At 42.4% G+C, this 23,195-nt stretch overlaps 1 protein-coding gene across 2 annotated transcripts in view; it reads left to right on the forward strand.

Annotated features, from left to right (window-relative positions):
- The window catches only part of trappc9 (trafficking protein particle complex subunit 9), a 243,905-nt gene extending 220,919 nt beyond the window's left edge, over positions 1–22,986 (forward strand). For both annotated transcript variants that reach the window (XM_080017647.1, XM_080017648.1), the window contains 2 exons: positions 21,276–21,499; positions 22,163–22,986. In XM_080017647.1, the coding sequence (XP_079873773.1) occupies positions 21,276–21,499; positions 22,163–22,342 (404 nt within the window). In that variant the 3' untranslated portion in view covers positions 22,343–22,986. The remainder of the gene's footprint in view (positions 1–21,275; positions 21,500–22,162) is intronic.
- The last annotated feature ends 209 nt before the right edge of the window (positions 22,987–23,195 follow it).

The following is a 23,195-nucleotide window of genomic DNA, read 5'->3' on the forward strand; positions in this document are numbered from 1 at the left end:
AAATGTAAATGCAGAATTATCCCATATAAGCGAGTTTCTTTACAATTTGAACCACTGCTCCCCCGGTGGACATATAGAGCATTGCAACTCCTTTCCACAAATGCAGCCCGGGGGCGTTCCAAGGCGCTGGCGCGAAATTACGTCATCGAGGGGATATAATTACAGGCAGGGTCCGAGCACAAACCCGTCACGGTCCCTGCATGGGTCAGCCATGCCCCAATCATGGATCTGCCTGGGCTATGTTCCAGCTGCTCTCTCAAAGTTGCTCCTACTGTATAACCTTCGAGTCATACTCTTTTAGGCTTGAGTAATATTCATGACATTATCATGGACAGTCAGACTTTACTTGTACAACAGATTTGCCAAGCAAATGTAAAAAGACAGAGGTTAAATACTTAGAGTACATCTTTGATTCTGTAAAAGCGGTGACTTTGTCTTTTGCAGAAAAATTTGGATTTTTGCTCTTACCAAAATCTGTTGAAGCTGTGTTTAGCATTACTCAACCTGTTAATTACCAGGAATGTAAACAAAAGCCAGAATTAACGTTGTTCAGAATGTCTCTTTAGATTTTCCCAATGTTACTGCTAAGAGACATTTTACTGCAAGCTGTTAGCTCTATTATCAAATAGCCCCTTTACTTCTCAATAAGTATCTCCAGGCTCATTCTAACAGAGGCAGAAGTTTTACTACAAATGATACCAGTCTGCAACAAATTTCCTTTGCGAGGTGAGATGTGTAAGTGCCCTGTAATGCATTTGGCCCCTCGTTACAATGGTGGCTCAGTCTGATTATGCTTTTAACATACAGGCATTCACCGCATCCCTGTCTATCACTTGTTGACTCTCTCCCAGAACTGCATGGGTAGCACTTAAGGGTTTTCCTTGCTTATTCTCTATAGCAATGACATGGCAAGCTATTTATTTTATTTTTAAGCTGAACTATTATGAGGCATTTTGTAGTGTCATCATATTAACCATTCAAACAAGAACTCGTTTCAAAAATGCAATTTGAAATGCTAGCCAAGGCTTCTAAAGTCACGTCAGTTGTTTTTCTTTTCAAATTCAGTCATGAATTGCATGTTTCCCAAAGAGTGGGCAGTCTCTTGGTTCTACAAGTATTTTCCTCATTGGAGATGTAAAATAACTTCCAAATTACACAATGCAACTTCTCAGGAGTCTCCTGCATATTGCAATTAAATTACAAGATGACGAGTTAACCATTATTTCAACATGGTTTCTCAGAAGTTATGTTTCTCCATCAGTTGGGTTTCTGAAAATTCAACAATATTACTGTACCCATGAGCCTCACTGGAGGGCTCTATGGTGACGTACCAACCAGAACCATGACATAAAATAATTTTTTAACTGTTGTTTACATTATACCGGAAATTTCCCATCCTCAAACTCTAATGAGCGGACAATTGGAGTCAGCTTGTGACTGCGATGGAAAGGTGGTATTCACATATGAAATAATGAAACGAGCAAAAGGGAGACATAAATGTACACAGAAAGATAGATGGGGCAAATGTGTCAAACAGATCGCTCTTTGAACTACAGGGATGATTGAGTTGAATGGTGGGTATCCAAGAGATTGAGAGGACGGAGTTTGTTTAACAGACGTCTGTGCAGGATGCTGAGGGTTTAAAGGGGTTGAGTGAGCGATTTCAGAGAGTGAAAGGAGTGGAGGGGTTAGGCTTAAGATGGGTGGAGAGGCTCTCCTAGAGAACTTCAGCGCCATGATTAATGAGATAGGGGTTAGACATGTACCGGCACTCCGTAGAATTTCATTTGGAGTCGAAGAACCTCGGGTCACACAGCATAGACTTAATTTAATTTAACCTCCCACACGCTGTTTTAGTCGACAGTACTTGCCAGAAATGTGGACCCAGAAATGTTGAGTACCCCAAAGTTAGAAATGTACATTAACCTGCATATGTTGGGCAATTAACCTCGTTAGCATTCATAAACATAATCACCTATATGGACAATATTTCAGCAGCTGCAAAATTTCAAATGGCCGTTTAAATCAGAAGTGGCCATATTTCAACTCCCGGTGGACCAATCTTGATGAAGTTTCAGTCAATTTAGGACTTTTAGAGGACACTCAATCGATTGGATTCCACAGATAACTTCATAACTTTTATTTGAAATAATTGAAATACATTCAACTCCGCTGTAAATTGCAGGATATTTATGAACACAATTTTCCAAAAAATGCAGAACATGTACATTTTAATTTACAAACCATTACACTCTGAGGTGACTCACAATTGGGTATTGGAGGTAACCAAGGCAAGTACCATACCAAACTAGAGTAATATGACAATGGCTAAATAATGTCCTCAAAAAAAGAGAGAAGAGGGTATAATACAAGTAAAAAATGTTTTACAGATCGAACACATGAGTCTTGGAACAGGTTTTAAAACACAAGTATTCCCAAAATTATCACAGCAGAATACTGTGCACTAGTTACACAACGTGTTACAACTGGAAAACTTTCATCAAGCAAGAGCGCCTTGCACTTTGAATACTGTTAATGCACTGTTATAAACGATATCCTCATCATCAACCTCATCCTCTAGACTCTGTATTATTTTCGTCTTGCTCTTCTTGCTGTGTACTGTCATAGCCTTTTCCCGAAGAAGTAGCTGGTACAGGTCAGGCCTACAGCTGCACTTTGCTGTTGTACATGGCTTGAACCAAGCTTTGCAGCTGTAGCTGATAATGTCCAACAGAGCAGAAGGAGCAACAGGGCTTGCATCCAGGAAGGGCATGATGACATCCTCTCCTTCCTTCTTGCCTTCCTTCTTGTCCCATCCAAACTTGGTGATGTCCACAGCTAATGGATCAGGGCGGTCTTGGATGGGACGGTCTTTCCATCCGGCCGTTAATCCACCTGCAGCAGTAACCACAGCAGCAATGACCCACGTCAATGACACAACGTTTCACAGCAAAATAACACAAGCAGAATTGAAGGCATTTGAAGAAATATTGTGTCTCAACATTCACACCAATGACATTTAGCTCTCTTGATTCTGATGCAGGTCAAATGTAAAAGCATATAAAAAAACTCAAAATCCACTCAAAATTCATCAAAATGGGCCCACCAGGAGTTTAAATGTGGCCACTTCTGGTTTAAAAGCACATTTTGTATTTTGGAAATGTCACAAATGGATTCAGCATCCCCAATAGCCCCCAAAATCACTCCAATATTGTCCAAATTTGTAGAGCTGTTGCTGAAATATTGTCCATATATGTGGTTATGCTAATTAATGCTAATTATGCACACATGTTCCATAAAAGCAGAGTTGCGGAGCTACACGTAATTCCCTAATAAAAACCATACTGTTCCCTGAAGCCTTAGTCATGTGTGATGCTCATCAGAATTGTTTGTGTGCTGCTGTGCACACTCCCACCCAAAATGAAGTGCATTCATCTCCGCTACATCCGAGAAGGGTGCAAATTAAAAGTGTGTTCAAAATAAACCACTGCAACAGTTTCAGGAGCTTCAACCTGGCACTACTATGAGATCAGAGCACAAATGCTGTAATTTGTTGACCAGGTCCTTACGTGACATGACATGAACATGGTACACACACACACACACACACACACACACACACACACACGCAAACACATACACATAATAATACAACAAAAACTATGATTTTCTTACATGCCTTAGTTGCCTTATCAGGCTCACCAATATAAATTGATGTATTCTTTTGACAGTGCAACTCTGTTTGCAAAAAGACTGAAAGTACTTCCATTGCTGTGGGACAACAGATGGCTTCTCCATTCTCCTTCTCCACTTTCAGTCCTGCTTTGGCAACTGGAATTGCTTTAACTGATTGGCCATAGCGTTTGTGAGCTAAAAATTGATTGCTGGAACGCATGTTAGTAATAACTTTTGCTAGGTTGTTTGACATTTGGTGTACAGTCTGTTATTAACAGCTCATTACCTAGTCTGGTCACTTCACAAAGATAATTCACCAGAAAATACATGCATCAAATACAACACTTCTATTATTGCTCTTTCAGTTGTCAGAACCCTTTTTCTTTCTGAATTTGAGGCCTTTTTTTTAGGGGGGGGGGGGGGGGGATCTTTTCTCCATGCACGAATTTGGAGCTGTGGAACATTTTCATCATGCACATTAAGTCACCACACATGGATATGTGGTCGGTGTCTGACAAAAGTATTGCCCTCTCTCCGGACAAAGATACAGGTGAAATGTTAGGTTTAAGGTGAAGCCACTACTTGTAACATGGCTGTATATATTACAGTGTAATTCATGTACATAAAATTAAGATAAACTTCTGCAATGCATTCGTATTTGCCCACAGACACCTCTCCCTTTCACCTCTCTCGCTCTCTCTTTCTTCTTCCTATATCTTTTGCTACTCACTCCACCTTTTTATGTCTCTTGCTTCTTATCAAATATACAAATGGGCTGCCATAGAACCCCCACCCCCACACACACACACTGGATCCAATCCTATCATGTTTTCCTTCTACAAATCCCAATCCTCTTGCCAAGTGCAAGTAGATTAACTGAAATGTTTCATTCTTGGTGTTTTCTCAATGAGGTAAAGTGTCACAGTAATTTCACCCTGTGGTTGTCAGTAAAATGCTGTCAGGGATTCTCTGTTCGATACCGATATCTATATTTAGGAATGACAAATGTCCACTGTACCCCTCTGGATCATGCCTGGGAAATCCTCTGCCAGTCGTTGCTGATTCTGCGTCAACTGTGGCAATTTTCAATGGTTTAGACCTCCCACACTAAGGCAGGCACGCATCAGAGGGAGGAGATGTACTAACATGTACTAAGAGGTACATCCCCTGCCTGCAGAAAGCAATTTTGAAGATACTCAAATAGGCTTGCTTGCACCAACAAAGTTGAGGAGACGCTCCATGTCATTACAACGTCCATTGCAATTTCTAATGTTTGTGCTTCATTGCTCATCCTAGTATTGCAGGTTTGTGCTTTTTTTTGGTCAGGCAGGCGGCAGTATTTAGACTGCATAAGCGGCCCTTGCCATATGGGAGATACCCTCCGCCATTACAACCTCCATTGCAATTTCAAATGTTTGAGCTTTGTTGGTTAACCTACTACTGCAGGTTTGTGCTTTTTTTGGTCAGACAGGCTTCAGTATTCAGATTGCATAAAGGGGCCCTTGCCATATCACCATTATGAACACCCAAACCAGGGATCCCTGACATTAAAACTTTGTAAGATACATACAGAATTTTTTTCTGATTTATGTGTAGTTAAAAAGGGGTTAGGTCCACATGAAATAACGATGCAATGTTAAAACAATGTAATTGAGGTTTTTCTTTTTTGTTTGTTTCTCAAATGTTCTAGTTTTGTTCACATGGCAATTTTTTTTTTCCCATGTAGCCCCAATCCTCTTCCATACAAGTGAACCATCTATTTTTTTTTAAGCAAGAATATCCTTTTGCTGATGGAGCAAAAGCATGCCTAAACTGTAGGCCTCGGGAAGCAACAGACAACCCAGGTCAAATTAACCCCTGCTGAATTATTTTCAGCAAATACATTTCTAAATGAGTATCCACTTATGTTAGGTGCACTTTAGGTACAACTGCTCAAATAAAACAGCCTGCTTCTGCAAAGAGTGCATTATGTCACTAAGTGAATATACAAAGCACACAGATGTGGCGAAGGCTTTACAGTAGTTTTTCTTTGACCTAATATTAGACAATTTAATCTTGATTTCTGTAGACAGATGCTTGGGGCTGAATTGGATTAGATTGACCCTGACCCTTGTTACATAGGCAATATCAAAACAGCTTGAGTAAAGAAATTGTGTAATCCTAAATATAATGAAATTGATGAGTTACACGACCAAAATAATTTTTTTCATTCACAATAACATTCAAGTTTCATCTGGTGCTGATGCAGTGCAGGAAAGCGCCTGTTGCTGAAATCATCACTGGGGAATCACGTCAGTATCATAGTGGTTTATGGTGGACCAAGGGGGCGTGGTCAAGCCGCTGCTGCAGACATACGGTACAGGCTCTCATCCCGGGGCGGCTCAGCTGTAGCGGTTCGGGCGAATCAACGTAGGGACGCAGTTGATTTGTCCGATCCCAAACACAGAAAATAATAAATGTTTGGTTGTCCCCGCAATGAGGATCGATGGGACATGTGGAACTGAGCGAGTCAAGCCTGACACGCAAGCCGCCGGTTGGTGGCCCTCGCCACAATGCAGGAACCGCAAGCCCTGCAGTTCCAGGAGATGGCCAGGGTCCGCAAGCGGGACCAGGAGGCACGCCGGGAAAGCCAGTAGGCCATCCAGGTCCTCCTCTGGGAGCGCACCAGACCCGGCGAGGAACGACTGCTGGGCCCCCCCGCCCCCTGCTACAGAAGATGACGGGGGAGGATGATCCCAAGGTGTACCTCGCCAATTTTGAACAAATGGGTGAGGTGGCCAGCTAGACGGACCGCGAGCAAGCGTGGTGGTGCATGCCCTACCGCCTGAGCAGCGATTGAGCTACCCTATCGTCCGGAGGGCGGTGATGGAACAGGTCGGGAGGACACCTGTTGCCACCGACCAGCCTCCCTCACAGCCCCCATAGCCCTCATGGAGGACCACACCGAGGCCTATTCCCACACCACCTACCAAATTATCAAATTATTATTCAGCAATTAAAGGCACCACATAACCCTACGCTTTATTTGTCCATATCCTTCCTATGTCTATACCCCGCTGTGGTGTGGGGATGGCTTGGCTTGCCCCAATTCATTTTCTCATCTAATTCGACGTAAGCTCATAAGATAAAACATGTCCTCCCATGGGAAAACACCCATGTCTAGTAACCTAATCATTCCGGTTGATGTTCTGCCTCATTAAACAAAGCTCAATGGTCATTCTGTTTTGTCAGTTAGCCTTAGCTGGCACAAGGCTGCCATAGCCAAGCCTTAAGGTATTTTCTCATACAAAGGCTGTGTTGAAGGTAAAGCCGATACATTTGCATAATTAAAGTTGGATGTGTAAGGCAGTGGTATAGAAGTGTAGCAGGGGTGCATGACAACAGCTACATATAGACCACATTATGCTTAATTTCTCTAGGGAGCCTGCACTAATGCGTTGATTTCATTGATTTCATTAGAGTTGTTTCAAAATGATCAGAAGCTGTCTTCTTCGAACAAGCTCCCCCATTTTTACTGGTTGGTCCAGCTTTCTGTGCGGAATCAAAACAGCAGGCCATTGTCGGTCTGGGTGTGTTTGGTTTTCCATGCTTTGAGATTTTGTCAGAGAACGCCAAGGTGGACCATTTACAAAGCAGCACGTGTCGCCTCCCGCAATCGAGAGCCATACTGTTTGGGATGGCAAATATTTGACGAAGCGATAAAGGCTTTGTATTCCATCGAAACCGTCCTCAGCACATGGAGATAAGGTGCTTCTCACATGTGTGCGGTACTCTTCGTTTATTTTTGTGCTTCTCGCTGTTTGCACTTTTTTTTTAACCTCACAGCAGATATTGGGCTTACGTTGCCACAGCTGACATCTACCGTGTATGGGCTGATAGCGTATGTTTGTTATGTTTCTTTCCACAGAGCTTAACTTTAGTTGTCGAGTCTGTTTTAAGCACATGCACATAAGCAGACACTATTAGTACCGATTGATATTAATTTAAGTCCACAAGCAAAGCTTCATATATTATTCCATAGACTTCCATTTGAGATAGTAGACAGTCTAAACTGGTAGCGCAGTAATATTTTTTAAGTAAATGAGCTATGGCACACCTCAGGAATGTCTCACTGTTGGTTCCTACACAAGCAAGGTAGTATCCAATTAATTCTAATGATACATCTCTCTGCCATTCAGACTAGAGACTCAGGCAAAGAAAAATTATCAGATGTGATCCACACAAAGATGTAATTAGAGAAATGACTCACATTCTGTCAGAGAATTTGATGTTCGGCGATGTTAGTGGAACTGCTCGACAAAATGAGTAGGAATAAAAAGAAAATGAACATCAAACACATTGAAAGCTCTCTGCTGAGACACCTATTCCGTCAGATCTGTAGATGATGCCAGGTAAGCACAGTGAAAGCTAGGTTATTGTATAATTAACCTCATACTGATACTCTTATCACTGTCAAAGGTCGGAGTGAAATGAACGGAATTGTGGATTATGCATTCCTATCTTGGAACATTTTTTTTTTTTTATTTTGCGAGTGGCAAACAAAAATCTCATGTCATCAAGGGTTAGGGTGGGAATACTCACAGTTTGTCATGTCTGTTGTTTTTTTTTTTAATCTGGGCTACATCATTAGAATTTGGTGTTGTTCATCGATTATTTCGTTTTTAGACATGTTCAGGTGTTTTCATCTGCTTATATCATATATTTGCAATTTACATTTCACATAATTCAATAACAACATGAATTTAAATGTTTTGTCTTCGGGGCAATCAGGTTGTGGTTACATGACAATAACATTGTACAAATGTGCGCAAAAAGAAGTACCAAAACAACTCTGATAGAGATGTTTTAGATATCACTGAAACAAAGCATGTGTTGGTCTTGTTTCTCTAACCATTTACCCCCAAAAATGTAGTGGCCATTTGCTGCAAGGATATCGGGTTGGGTTCAAGTTAAATCGGAGCGCTGTCGCATGATCAGATTAGACTCAACGCCAGGGGAAGACAATTCTAATTATCATTTTCTTTCGATATGCGATTAGCTTTTGCGATTTGCCCTTAATGGTTGATTTGGTTTCGCAGGATAAGAAAGAAGGTGTTAAAACCTTAATCAACTCCCCCAATCCTGCTCAAAATATGGGCCAGCGGCTTCAGACACTCTCTGTGGTCTCCTGGGAGGGATTTCTTATCGTCGGCTCAGCTTTAAACATTACATCAAGCATAGCAAAAAGAGTTGTAACTTTCATCAGGCTTTTTGTATAGCATGATATTATGTTTTGCTAGAGCAGACATCTACACCTGTTAAGCGAGGTACACACCACAAGGTAATCAAGCCGATTTGTGGCCAGATTCCACCCTTCCGACAATCCTGAGCAAGTCCAGATTTGTTGAGGATTCTAAAGGTTATCGTGCCAGATTATCCTGTGGTGTGAGGTATGTAACAAATGTTTTTTACTTCCACTTACTGTTCGTAAGTCCGTCCTGGTGGCACCAATCCCAAATTGTAGGTATTAAACATGTTCAATCTTTACAATCGGATATCACATGGTCACATGGGAAAGACCGATACCCAATTGGCAGCCAAATTGGCTGAAACGGAATAAGTCATAATCACAACAGCTGCAAAGCATAATGTATCATGTACAGTCCATGTGCACGCCGTCTCCATGACTTCAACCATTGTTTTTTAATTTTTCCTTTTCAATTTTCTGTAAAAAATAGTGCAAAAGAGAACGTAGCGAGTTCTTCCTGCCCGTTGTCCGCCATGCTGGTTTACTCTGAAGTCTCGTTTGGTCGCGTGAGATTTCCACAATTTCCAGTTTTGAGAGTCGGGACTCTGGTAATCTGGCGTAGCCACACCGCCATGTCAAATCTTGTGTGGCTATGTGAGATTAGGACTCTGGTTGTTGGTGAACGGAATGTGTAAGTGTGTGGTGTGCTGTTTGGGCCAAATCGTTGCTTTCCACACACTATAGGAACAAAACTATTACATACAGTATATCATTATATGTCGTTATGTGTGGGCTCTCTCACATCTGTTAAGATTTGAAAAATCTTGTAGTGTTGGCCAGGCATTAGATAACAAATGATTGTATAGTTGCCTGGTCTTGTCTGAGCGAGGTCAGATATGAGATCGCCGTTCATATTACCAACTGCAATATAAAGAAATAGTAGTCGCTCTTTACCTGGTCTCAGAAGGAAGAGGAACAACTGATGTGAGCTCATTACCTTATACTTATCCCATATTAATCCTTTGCTTCCTTTGAATCATTTCCAAAATCTCTGCAGCGAGTCCCTACTATAAGTCTAAGAGCCTCAGAGTCCCTTATCTACGGAATGACTGAAATTACTACTTTGAGAATCTGATAAATGTTCTCATTATGTGGATGCTGGTTTTCTTGTATTTATGTTGTGGATCTTACTCTAGTCGATAAGCGAAATATAATTTTATCCATAAGTACACAACTCCTGAGTTCAGGGGATATCGTCTAGAGCCTTGGTCAGTTCAGCCATACTTTATCAGCCTCTAAATTGATCATCTTGATAAGCAGAAAGATCATTTTGTGGCAAGTCTCTTCTTCTTTTCGAGCCTCCTTTTGAATAAGGGTTGCTTTTCAAATGTCATTTATTTTCCACAGATGGGATAGACATTGATTTTATTTTTTTAGGGGCCTGAGGAATATGCAGAGTAATTGTGGATTGTGGTTTCCTTGTTGGACTCCTCCCATAGTGTAAAATCATTAGCAAAATCTCTCCGCTTCCCACTTATCATAGTCAACCCACATCATAAAATGATTGCAAAGTATATGACCCCGGCTTCATTAGAATATTATTGTGTCAACAAGGGGATCAGCACACCAGCCTGCTTGTTGTGAGGCACACATTGTCAGTCACAACAGTGCTTCTGATCAACTTTAGTACACACGATTGAAGGAAAAACAACTGCTGATTGATTGTAGATTATGCGGCATCAATTTATTTCAATGGATATAGATAATGGATAGCACTGCTGTGGACAAGTGGATTGCCTCTGCAGGCGAATGCACTGTATATTGTACCACTAATGATACTGCGTGATCTTGCTGATTTCACAGTACCCAGTAAAACACTGGGAGAATCTATTTAGAGTCACTGGCATTTCATTTCATTTTATTTCATTTCAGTCCAAAAACCCTCATTAAATCCGAGTCAGGTTCTATAAAAAGGTTTCTATCGGATTTGAGTGTCAGGATGTGTCCAGGTCACAAAATCTGTCCGGTCAGTTGGCAAGAGATCAAGAGCCACACAGAGTTTTAGTGAAGGTGAGAACCGACTAGCCAAGCAAGACTCCACTGTGAGGGAACAAAAGTGGAGTGAAGTGATGGTTAGGTAATGAGCATTTTCAAAGTTAGTGAGAGACGTAGCCGGGAGCGGAGGGATTTTGACTTACAGCAGCAAAAACGAAGCGCTGCTACCTTGGCTAGATCCAAATGAAATACACTTGAAGTGCCACCATGAGTCATCAAAATTTAGGCTGCTCACTGCCGAGTCTCCAATTGAAGTTACTTGAAGTCACTTGCTGGAAAATGATCCCAGGGACATGTAATGAGTTTTAACCCTTTAGTATAAACACTGTAACATCTGACCTCAAATCAATTGTGTTTGAACTCGAGCACCATGAGCGTGTGTGTGTGGATGCATAGACACTCATACCTCAATTATTAGTTCACCTTAGAAACATGAAACCACACACACCATAATTAATTCATTCAAGGTATTAAAGTAACCAGAATTGCTGCTAAAGCGAACAGAGACTAAAGGAAAACCCAGAGAGAGTCTGACTGAAAAAAATGAATAGATGCACTGAAGGAGCCAAGATTGCCATCTCAGTAAGGTTCAATCAAACCGTGGTGACATCCTGCCACCTATGTTGTGCTCTAGGTTTTGGCGATTGGTCGAATATGTTGGCAACCGGCAATTCTGAAACAGGCTTTCTCTCTTTCTTTCTTCCTTTGGTTCGGTTCAGAAATTGCAGGAACAACGCGGCAATGCCGAGCGCACTCAGCCAAACCTGTTACTGGGGGGTGGGGGGCCAGTCCTGGGGGAGCTGTAGCCGCTTCTTGTGAGATTTTTTGAAAGGGGCCCCAAAAATTGGAAAGAAAAGAAAATACACCGAATCAAGTGATTGTTTTCACCGAACCTGCCAGTGGGCCGGTGAGAGTTGGTGCTCTGTCCCAGGCTGCGTTTGCAAAGACGGCAAATTACTTATTTGACATTCTTCGGCTTGCCGGTAGCATCCAGTTTCGAAAAAAAAAAAAATCCCATATAGGATTGCAAAGGGAGAGGGAGACAGAGCATAGAGAGGTCTATTGAGGTGCCCGCGATTCACTCCACTCCCCTTTTTTGTGGTCCCATCTGGCCACACCTATACAAAACTTCTGGTGACGCCACTGCAAAATGGGGAAGGGGAAACTTGCCCACGTTTCCACTGCAGGAACTTTCCCTGAGGAACTAGGAGCCTTTGAAGGAAGTGCATTTCCGCCACAGGGACCAGGGTCTACATTAAGTCACGGTGACAAAGTCCCAGGAACCAAAAGGTCCCTGCTCGGGGGATAGTATTTTTCAAAGGTTCAGGTACTTTGGGGAGTGGGGGTGCTTTGCAGCACTGAACATTTCTCATTGGTCAAGTGCTCGCAACATTTTATTTCAGTCACAATTTTTAAAAATCTGTAGTCGCCAACCAATTGTATGTATGTTTTTTTTCTAAAAACGTTCCAAAAACTGAAAATTACGTGTTTCCATTTTTTTGATAATAAAAAACCAGAAAATTAAAAAAACGACCGAGTGTGTGTGTGTGTGTATGTATATATATATATATACACACTACTCACAAAAAGTTAGGGATATTCGGCTTTCGGGTGAAATTTCAGGATGAACCTAAAATGCACTATAACCTTTACAGGTGAACTTAATTTGACCTTCTCTAAACTTTTGAATGCACATGTCCAACTGTTCAATGTTTCAGTACTTTTTGCACAACTTGCTGTTCTCTAACAAGGAGCTGAACGGCAAAATTCACAACAGGTGTTTGATCCATGAATCGACCAATACATTTCCTGGTTCAATTAGAATTGGTATTTAAACAGTCCTCTTCATCACGCTGTTCACATTTTGACATCATGAGACCAAGACGACACCTAACAACTGATCAACAGTACCTCGCCATTGTGAGGCTTCAAACAGGATGTTCTCAGAGGGGAGTGGCCACTGAGCTTAGAGTGTCACAGAGTGTCATCAACAGGTTCTAACAGAGATACAGAGACTGGAAGAGTCACAGAAAGGCATAGAAGTGGACGTCCTTTGGCCACATCCCACACTGATGACCGCTTCCTTGTGAACAGTGCCCTGCGCAACCGGATGATGAATGCAACTCAACTCCAGGCACATTTAAGGGAGGTGAGAGGCACCCAAGTGTCACGTCAGACAGGGTACCTGACCACACCACCAGGCACAGGCATCATCGTCTTGCATGGGCCAGGGAGCATTGACTCTGGACAAGGGACCAGTGGGCCGGTTCTCTGATGAAAGTTGATTCATGTTGAGCAGAAATGATGGCCACCAATGATGTTTGAGACGTCAAGGAGGGCGCTATGCATCAGCCACTGTTGTCACCAGACGAGCCTTTGCTGGTGGTGGTGTTACAGTGTGGGCAGGTGTGTTTAGTCAATACAGAACTGCCCTACACTTTGTGAATGGTACAGTGACAAGCCCATACTACCTGAATAACATCATTAATCCAGTCATTGTGCCTCTGCATGAACAACACAGGCCTCATTTCATCTTCATGGACGACAATGCTCCAGCTCATCGAGGTGGCATCATTAGGGAACGGCTGCTGGAGACTGGGGCACCTCAAATGGAGTGGCCTGCACTTTCTCCAGACCTGAATCCCATAGAAAACCTATGGGATCAGCTGAGTCGCCGTGTAGAGGCTCGTAACTCTGTACCCCAGAACCTCAATGACCTGAGGGCCGCCCTTCAAGAAGAGTGGGGGGCCAGGCCTCAGCAGACAATAAGTCGACTTGTGAACAGCATGAGACGTGCTTGTCAAGCTGTAATTGATGCTCAAGGGCACATGACAAGTTATTGAGACATTGACATTTTTTGTTGTGGTTTACCCACCACTGTGGGTATACCACAAATTGTTTGAGATGAGGAAATCACCATTGCATGCTTCTACTTAAATGCTCTACTTTCATGATATAATATCACTGTAGCCTAACTTTTTATGAGTAGTGTATATATATATATATATATATATATGAACACACTGACTGATGTAGTGCTATAGTGTAGCCAGTGTGATTTTGCCCTCTTACACAGTAGACCCAGGTTCGATTCCCTGTGTGTCATCTCATGTTTTTCAATATAACTATGACTTGATACTAAAATCTTGATTGTGAGAGTGAATATCTTTTTGACTGTAAATACAAGGACAGAAGAATGAAATGGATAAAGAAAGACAACCAAAGTAATATTCCACTATCACTTTGGTTGTCTTTTTATTCATTTTATTCTTCTTGTTGTTGTATAGACTTCTGCATTACCACCACCTACTGGATTGGAGTGGAGCAGTTTGTTGGATCGTCATGCACAAAAATGTCATATAAATTTGTATAATCGTCACAGGTCTTGAGGCCGCTGTGGAAACGCAGACAACACCTGGCTGAAGGAACTTTTTAGTTCCTTGAAAAAAGGTTCCTGGGACTAAAAGTTCTGGGTACTTTGGGTGGAAATGTGGTTTATGTGTGCCGAGGAGGAGAGCAAGTGGTGTTCTCACAGCCATCGCTAACAACTATGTAGAAATTGTTCTATGTGTTACTGTAACCTGGAGTTATATTAATTTATTACTTACCTATTCATCTTATAAACCATTTATTTTGCCTCTAATCTCCTTTTAGACCTGTTGTTATTTCCCCCCTTCACTTCTCTCCCACCCCCACCTTTCATGAATCACAATTATTTGCAGTTTTCAAGGTCTGAATAAGTGCAGTTGTGTGTGTGTGTGTGTGTGTGTGTGTGTGTGTGTGTGTGTGTGTGTGTGTGTGTGTGCGTGTGCGCGTGTGTGTGTGCTTGCGTGCGTGTGTGTGAGAATTTGGGTTTGTCTCAGTGAATGTGTGTTGGTTTTTGTTACATGTGTGGGTCAAGGGGGCCGGTGCGGTTGAGTGTGCAAGCATCTTTAGCAGAGTATCCCCATCGTACATTGGCTTTAAAAGCCCGCTTGAGCGCTGTTCTGATAAGTACGCCTTACAGCTTCAACCTTGAACATTACCAATCAAGACAGAGACACCTGAGTGCGCTCTTGTGGCTGAAGAGGATAAAAAAGACAGATATAATAGAACGGAAAGGATGAAAAGGAGGAAAGAAAATAAATGATTGTTGTTCAGTTATAATTTAAACAAACTTGAGTTAAATATTTCCCTCTGCCAGCGAGGGGGAAAGGTAAGCAATATTTAGCGTTTTGAATGAATAATCTTATTTTGGTCTTGAATGTGTAGCTTACACTACATGCTGTAATCGGTTCCAATGTGCCCAGTTAAATGTGTATGAGAAACTACAAGCTTCTAAACTAGCGGTAATGAGCATCTGAAGACATACAATGGCAAGCTATTATGTCTGTTAATGGATGGGTATCCTATTTTTAACACAGGGCTTTTGCAACAACAGATTTCCATAAATTATAACTGCACAACACTTTACCATTTAGAAAGTTACTGCTCTGCAGCAGCTTCTCATTGTGCGTTTATGCACTCCAATAGGGCAAAACTTTAAGCCTAAAACATCAAATCGTTTTTTGAAAACAGGAAACTTGCATTATAGTCACAGGCTTTTTAACATGTTTTGAATAACAATAATGTCACATTTGATTTTAAACGACATATTGCCGTAGTACATCCAAAGAATAATGTTGGCCACAGTCGGTTGCCCATAGGAAGCGGCACAATGTCTTGTTTCTAGTCTCCTACTGTGGGAGTCTCTACCCACATATTCAGGTTTAGGGAGGGAGACGGAGTCGTTGGGGCAGTGGAGCGCCGACATGGCGAGGATTTTATTCATGCTGGTACAGAAAGTCAGAAAGTCTCGCTGGCCCAACAGAAAGGTAAACTAGAAATGAATGACAGAGTTTGTTTTCTCGTGGACGTGCCCCGGACAGCAGGCGGTTCCGCGTCCTCCGCCTCCGCTCCCCACTGAAAGACAGAACGACATATAAGAAGACTCTCCCAGCCGGGTCCAACCAATCAGCGGCAAAGAGGCTGATTGGGCAGACGCGGAAAAGCCGCGCCGCCACGGCCAAGCCAGCCCCGTGCCCTGCAGACATGGCTTAACCACGCCCCCTTCGACTGCCACACTTACATCTGCCTGGATGTAGCCAGGCTAGTAAGAGTTATTTCAATAAATAATATATGAATTAATACAAATCTGAAGATGAGCGACCCAATAAAATGCATGGTTTGCACAATTGCTGTTCTTAGTATAGGTTGTGCTATGAACAGCTATAAATGATAGGAACCAACAACTTAATAGGGCCTGGGTTAAAAAAAATGAGACGCCTATCTTTTAAGTTAGTACAAGATGAAAGCATGATGAATGATGAATGAATTTGTTTATGGTGAAAAAATAATGTACAAAAGTGTGACCTGTGGTGACATGGTGACAAAGTTGTCATATATTTTTAAGGAAAGGCACAGATTGATGGTGATTGACCGTTTAAATAAAAAATGCCGCTCAGGCAGGAGTCAAATCTGCCAATTTTGCGCTGGTTTATTTTCCCAGCAAAATGTACTATCTGTCACACTGCATATGGTGGCATGTAGCTCTCCAAAATTAGCCAAGCTCCTCTTCTCATGAAATACAGGGCTACTGGCCTAAACCCATAAAATTAAAAATATTCAACGTTTACCTCGAGCGCAAATGAGTCAGCGAGACAACAACCACAATGCTCAGAGCTTCCCAGACCTCTGTTTCACAAAGGCAGATGACATCTTTAAAAAGCAATTGTTCATGGAGGAGAAGACAGCAGAGACTGGGAGAGTGGTTGTTATGGGGATAATTATAAAAAGGGGCAGATGGCCTGGGGGGATATCGGTGTCCGCCAGGGTTATTTTTAGTATCACTGCAGCACACCGCAACCTTTTAAAGCACACATCCTCTGGCTCCATCCGAGCATTCATCGATGGCCCTCCCCAGCTGGCCGGGGCCACTGGCCAGCAGGCGACATGCTCATCCACGGGTGTCTCGTCAGCACCTTTATACTTAATTTTTCCTTAACTGGAAAAATGCTGGAAAGACCCATTTTGCCTTCAACCATGATGGCCATGGTTTCTGACTACTTGGATATAGAATATCTATGATCGTAATCGTCTGTATCCTGTATTTATCTCTTAATTACGTCACTTACGCTGACAGCATGCTGCACGCTGGCTCGAAGGTTTGTTTTGAGCCGATGAATGTGTTTTTCTTTTTTACTGCATGTTAATGTGATGAAAACCACCGCTTGCATGAGGTGCTGCCTGGGGGAAACGGCAGTTTGTCAAACAGCGCCCTTATCTGTGCCGTCACCTTCTCCCTAGCTGCGGGTAGCAAGAGATACAGCGGTTCGGGGGCGGAGGGAGTCTGATCTGCATGCTTTCATACTGGTGCGGGATTGGAGGTGTGTCGATCGCCCTGCTCTCCACATCTCCACGTACACCCCGACCCCACCCCACTCTCTCTCTCTCTCTCTCTCTCTTTCTCTCTTTCGCCCGGTAGAAGCCGGGACCAAGCATGGTTGCTGTGGCGACGCCACAGTGCCGCAGTGCTTTCCCTCCGCAGAGCATTGCCGGGCCAGCAGCTGGTCGGCTGTGTGCGAAACATTAAAGCAAAGCCCCTCGCAAGACGCAGAGCCAGCCTGGCTAAATGTGTTACGTAACATGTTTTCATACATACACACACACAGACACACCAGTCCAGACTCAGTGAATCAAATCCACCTCGACTGCCCTGGACACAACAGAGCATACAAACTTACATTTGGCCTGCACGGTACTTGTCTTTTCAGAGGTGACGTAGCACACAGTGTCTTTGACTACCAAACCTTTTTACCGGGCACACACATACAGATCCGCACACATGCCATTTGGTTTACCTGTTGGTCGGTGCAGCATATGAACGCTTGAGTTTGTTGCAGTGATAGTTCTACCAAGCAGTCTGCTGCCATTTACCTACTTAGGCTCCCTGCTCCTGTGCCACTCACTAACTTATATATTTCCTATTCCCCCCCTCCTTGTTCCACAACAACCTGCCACTCCCACAGCTGAGAAAAGGGGGGGGGGGGGTGAATCGCTGAGTTTAAGCCTTCTCTCCTTGATCTAGGATATCTAGCCCTCCAACCAGCGGCCCTTTAAATAATGAGGTACCTTAAACCTGTTCCAGTGGACCCTCTGCGTTCCCCCCCAAGTTCTTCTAGCAGACGGTATTAACAGAGGATGATAGTTGCCAAATATGGGAGCGTGGCTCTATTGAAAAACACTGCCGGTATAGCCAACCACTTTAAACAACTCAACTCAACCCCCGCGGCTGAACGGAGGAGTATGCCCACGATCTACGCTTTTAGTCACTTGTACAAGGCCTGGGGATGAACGCGTTTTCCCTCTTGTAGTTTGTCTGGCTGTTACCAAGTCCGCAACTTTGCCAAAAATTGAAGGTGCCCAATATACTGGTGGATGGTAATGTACTAGTATTACTGCTCACATCTCTATGAGTTGCCAATTACCTCAAATAGTCTTCAACAGGCTACCAAGCCTTCTGGAAAAGAGTTGCAGAGTTGGTTTTGAATTTTGAAAACTCAAGGAGACATAAAGCACTGATCTTGCTGAAGCCAACAAGAATTGCTGTCAAGTCCATGTGCTTGTAATACCTTAAACATCTACTAGTCATGTGGCAGTAAACCCTGTTTAACCACAGACATCAATGATAAATCTTTTTTTTTTTTTTTTTTTAATCATGAAATTGAGTGATATTTACCTCACTCGTGGCTTGAAAACTCATAGATGAAACATAGGATTCATTTATGTGCAATTTAAGCTGCCATTTGGCCCAGGTTATTTAAATAGATTTATTTTTTAAAGATTGGTAAATATCCCATAGACCTTCCCATATATGACATCACTTATTGACTTGTGTCCATAAGGGTCAGGGGTCAATCTGCTCGCACTCAAACGTGCTTGTTATTAGCGAGGCTACAGACTACATCAACTTTTGCAGTTAGCAAGGCAATATAAAATAACAAAATGTCAATTGTAATTATTGAACACGGGATACTTTCTTGCAGTTTTTTCGGTAAGTTTGTCGTTTTTTTCATTTTATCTTACATAAGTGTTTTTAATTGCCATTAATTTTCCAACCCTGCATACACTAGACTGTAGTTGTAAATTAAAAATGTAAACGTTCACACATATATGTACTTAATTCTAACAGCGATGTCAGAAGCACTGAAATGAATAAAGTTATAGGAACAGACTTTGCCGTAGCAAAAACTGATGTGTTGTTCATAAAAATAAACGAAACCCGATTGGTTAATAACAAAATCACTACATTAAACAAAATTGAGCCTGATTGGCTCAGAACAAATGGATCGCTGATTGGATGAAAGCATTTCTAGGATTGCAATTATGTGGCAGTAAAACGGCACCGCCAGATCAGTCACCTACAACAGGAACTTGCTCCAGCTCGCCATGTAGATTTTCTATGGGCCGGCTTAGACTGTTAGTGTATTTGTAGAATACATCGCAATCACCCGTCTTAGAGCAGTCATTCAAAAACAAAACAACACAGCAAAAATAGGACAGCTTAAACAAATTGTCAAACTGAAAGAACAATATTATGGAATTACAGGACAAAGATTAGACGAGGAACTTCTTGCTATCACTCGCCCAAAGATTTGCCATATACGGTATACTGTGCAGTGCATGGATATGCGGGTGCTGGTACATAAGATAGTGAATATCCTCCACAGCTGTTGTCAGGTATGCTTCTGCTTCTACTTCAGACAGACGATCAAGTCTCTTGATAAACAGCGGTGGTTATTCATGGGTGTGCGCTCCTTATTTTGAGTGAAGCATGTTTCCTGTATAAAAATATGGACTTCGTGGTGGTCATGATATAACTATCAGAGGCACATTTCAGAGAATTTGTAGAGCTGGACAAGTCGGAAATGCTTTAGCCAGTGCTTGAGCAGTCGAATGAAACCTGCAATGATTGAGCCGAAAACAAAAAAAAAAGATTGACTTTCATTGTTATTGTCTCAAACCTCTGCAAAGCAGCTGTAAGGCCCCTGTGAGAGGGGTTTCCTGTAGGGCTTGGAAGTGTCAGGGGGGGGGCGGGGATAAGAGGAAGGAGGAAGGAAAGAATGAAGCAAGGAATGGTTGAAAAGGAAGGGTTGTGTTCAGGCACTTCTCATTCTGGATGGAAATTAGCCATGCATGACATTGACAGGGGTTCTTTTGGAATTCATTTAAAAAATACCCAACAGCTCTGCTAATGTCAATAAAGCGTAGTGGGAGATGAGCCGGTCAATCGACCACTCAAGAGCAGCGGTATATGACTGGCCATTTGCGTTACGACCGGGGTTATGATGAATGCACACGATGTGAAGCGAGACCCCGATAAAATGGACCGTTACAGGAGACATGGGTTTTAAGGAGTGTTGATTTTCAATCTTATTTGAAACATTTGCCTGCTACTTCAAAAGAAAATTAGCCCCAGATCATCACCCATTATATTATATTATATTATATTAAACATTTCATTACATCACGGGTCTTCAACCTTTTTTAGCCCAAGGACCCCTTGATGGATAGAGAAACAGAGCAGGGACCCCCTTGAGGTTCCTGTGTGTTTTTATTATATTATCAAAATTAGATTTATTTCCATTAATTTGTTTTCCGTTGGCAGACCAGTCACAAATCGCGACTGGTCTGCGTAGAAAAAATACACTGAAATACAATGTTTTCTTGTTGTCACAAATATAATAAATGTTCCACAAATCTGGAATAGGGTTTGAAATGTTGTTTAAGATTGTTATTATAATCTAGTACAGGTTTGACTACTATAAGTACAGTATTTTTATATTTTTCTGGATTTGGTCTTAAATGGCCTGTTTTCACAAATAAAATAATGTTTTCACAAATCTGAAACAGGGTTTTAGGCTGTTTAGTATCAGTATGGTGATACAAACCATTTACCATGTCTTTTTATTGAAGTTCAGCCACGCAGTAGTTATGTCTGGCTGAACCTCAACATTTTCAGTAACTGAAGCTTACCAAAGATTCTGAGGCACCACAACATCAGAAGCTGTGTATCAGCTCATTCGCTTCAGCTGATTACTGCAATAAAATCTGCCGCTGTTCTAGTGTTAATGGTGGCAGTTTATTCAGTACCTTTCTGTTATTTGTCTAAAAAACATTTTTAATTTTTCACAAAAATAATTAAAAAAATTATAATAATTGGCAGACCCCTGCAGTACCTTTGTGGACCTCCAGGGGCCGCAGACCCCCAGTTGAATAGGTCTAACCCCACCTTCTCCAGATGTTGCGGTGAACGGCAAGCCGTGCGACTGCGATGCAGTGGCTGAATGCAGGGCGGGTGATGCGGTGGCCCTGGAGGTGAGGCTGACCAATCGGAGCCAGAGTGCCGTTGGCCCCTTTGCCCTGACGGTGGTGCCCTGCCAGGACTACCAGAACGGGGTCCAGAACTACGACCTGCAGGAGGCCGTCACCTTCATCGGCTCCAACACCTTCTTCATTGACACGGTCGGTCGGAGGCTCGCGGGCGCCTTTCCTCAGAGTGGTCACGGCAGGTTAATCACAGGTCTAGCTCGTAATATTAAATATGATTTATGGGGCTGTTACATTTTAGGTAAGCCAGTACCCGGTACACCTGTGATTATCCTGAAACCTCCATGAAAAGACTTCATTGTGGCTGTGTGGGTGTAAGCACTTATCTCACATGTAAGCACTTATGTCACATTATATAACCAAACTGCCTTTTCAATTCGGGCAGATACCCTGAGCCCTGGGCCACAAAACAGGAAATGGAAAAAACTTCCACAAATACCTTGAGATTTTGAGTGTGTATACTGTATACTGTATTCATAGATATTAATTCAATTTCAAACATACTGTATGATAGTGAGAGCAAAGGTGATCTACAAGGCGTACTGTCTGTGATGACTTGTTCATTCTAGTCAGAATGAACGAGAATGAATCAGAATGAATTTAGTAGCCACGCTGTAGGAGTAGACATGTCTATAGAGAGCCACAAGACAATTCAGCTCTCGTCTAGTTCTAGGAGATGATTGAACGAATTTTACCAAAGTCACTCAAAGACGTGCCTGTTCAGCACAATTTGTTCCTGGAACGATTGCATATCGCCCATCCTGAATCTTTGTCCCCGTGCTGTTGGGCTGTTGTCAGGTTAACCCAACGGAGCACTCTGTGTGCGTCGGCGCCCTCCTCTTCCTCTACACTGGAGACTTCTACCTGAATATCCACTTCCAGGATGACAGCGGGCGCAGAGAGCTGCCGCTGGCCTGGTTCGGTCTACCCAGCGTCCACATCAAAGCCCTGGACACGCCGCTAGAGGCCGGGGCCTAGAGGTAATGCGAGAGGGACTCGCAGCAGCCTTGGCCAGAGTAAACCGTCATGATTCCTTGTGTTTTGTTTTGCTTTGTTCTGTTTAAGCTGTAAATATGTGAGCCGGAATATGTAAATATCGGCACTGCCAAATCATCGCTTTTTGTCAAAGGTTATTTATAACTCCAGTGCTTAGGCATATATATATATATATATATATATATATATATATATATGTGTGAACACTGTACGGTAGAGTGCATTGGGAGATGAACTGTTCATTTGGAAGTTCCTGAATAGGTGCAGTTCTGTGACATCCATTTCTTTTCTTTTGTTACTTTCACTACGATGTTCGATCTGTTAAATTAGATAGTGTTTGCTCAATTGGAGATATTTTGTTTTGTATGTATGGGAAAACAGGATTATAATATATGTTTCACCCTGCAAGCAAAGTCTTTCTAAGGTCAGCTAAATCCTGCCCAAACCTTGAAAATTGGCAAATGCTGAGAGGGCTCCATGGGGGCAGTGAAAACAACGTGATTCATGCTGAACTGGAACTTGTGCTATATGCAAACAAATGTACTGATTACTGTCTCTCTTTTGATGAATACTGTTACTTTTTGTGTTTGCACGGCCATAGAGAAGGACAACTAAAACAAAATATTTTTTGTCAGTGCATTATGGGTGTCTGATGTAAATAAATGAAGGAGACAACCTCTATTTGGTGTCTCAATATAAAAAACAATCCTTTGTCGTTGTCATTTTATAGCAAAGGAAAATGTCTACGCCCTGCTTATTTCAATCAGAATAATCACTGTAACACTGGGCTTCATAGAGAAGTGCTCCGGAGGGTTCAGATGCACCACCACTTTCT

The sequence above is a fragment of the Zeus faber genome (genome assembly GCF_960531495.2).
Source record: "Zeus faber genome assembly, chromosome: 1".
Lineage (NCBI taxonomy): Eukaryota > Metazoa > Chordata > Actinopteri > Zeiformes > Zeidae > Zeus > Zeus faber.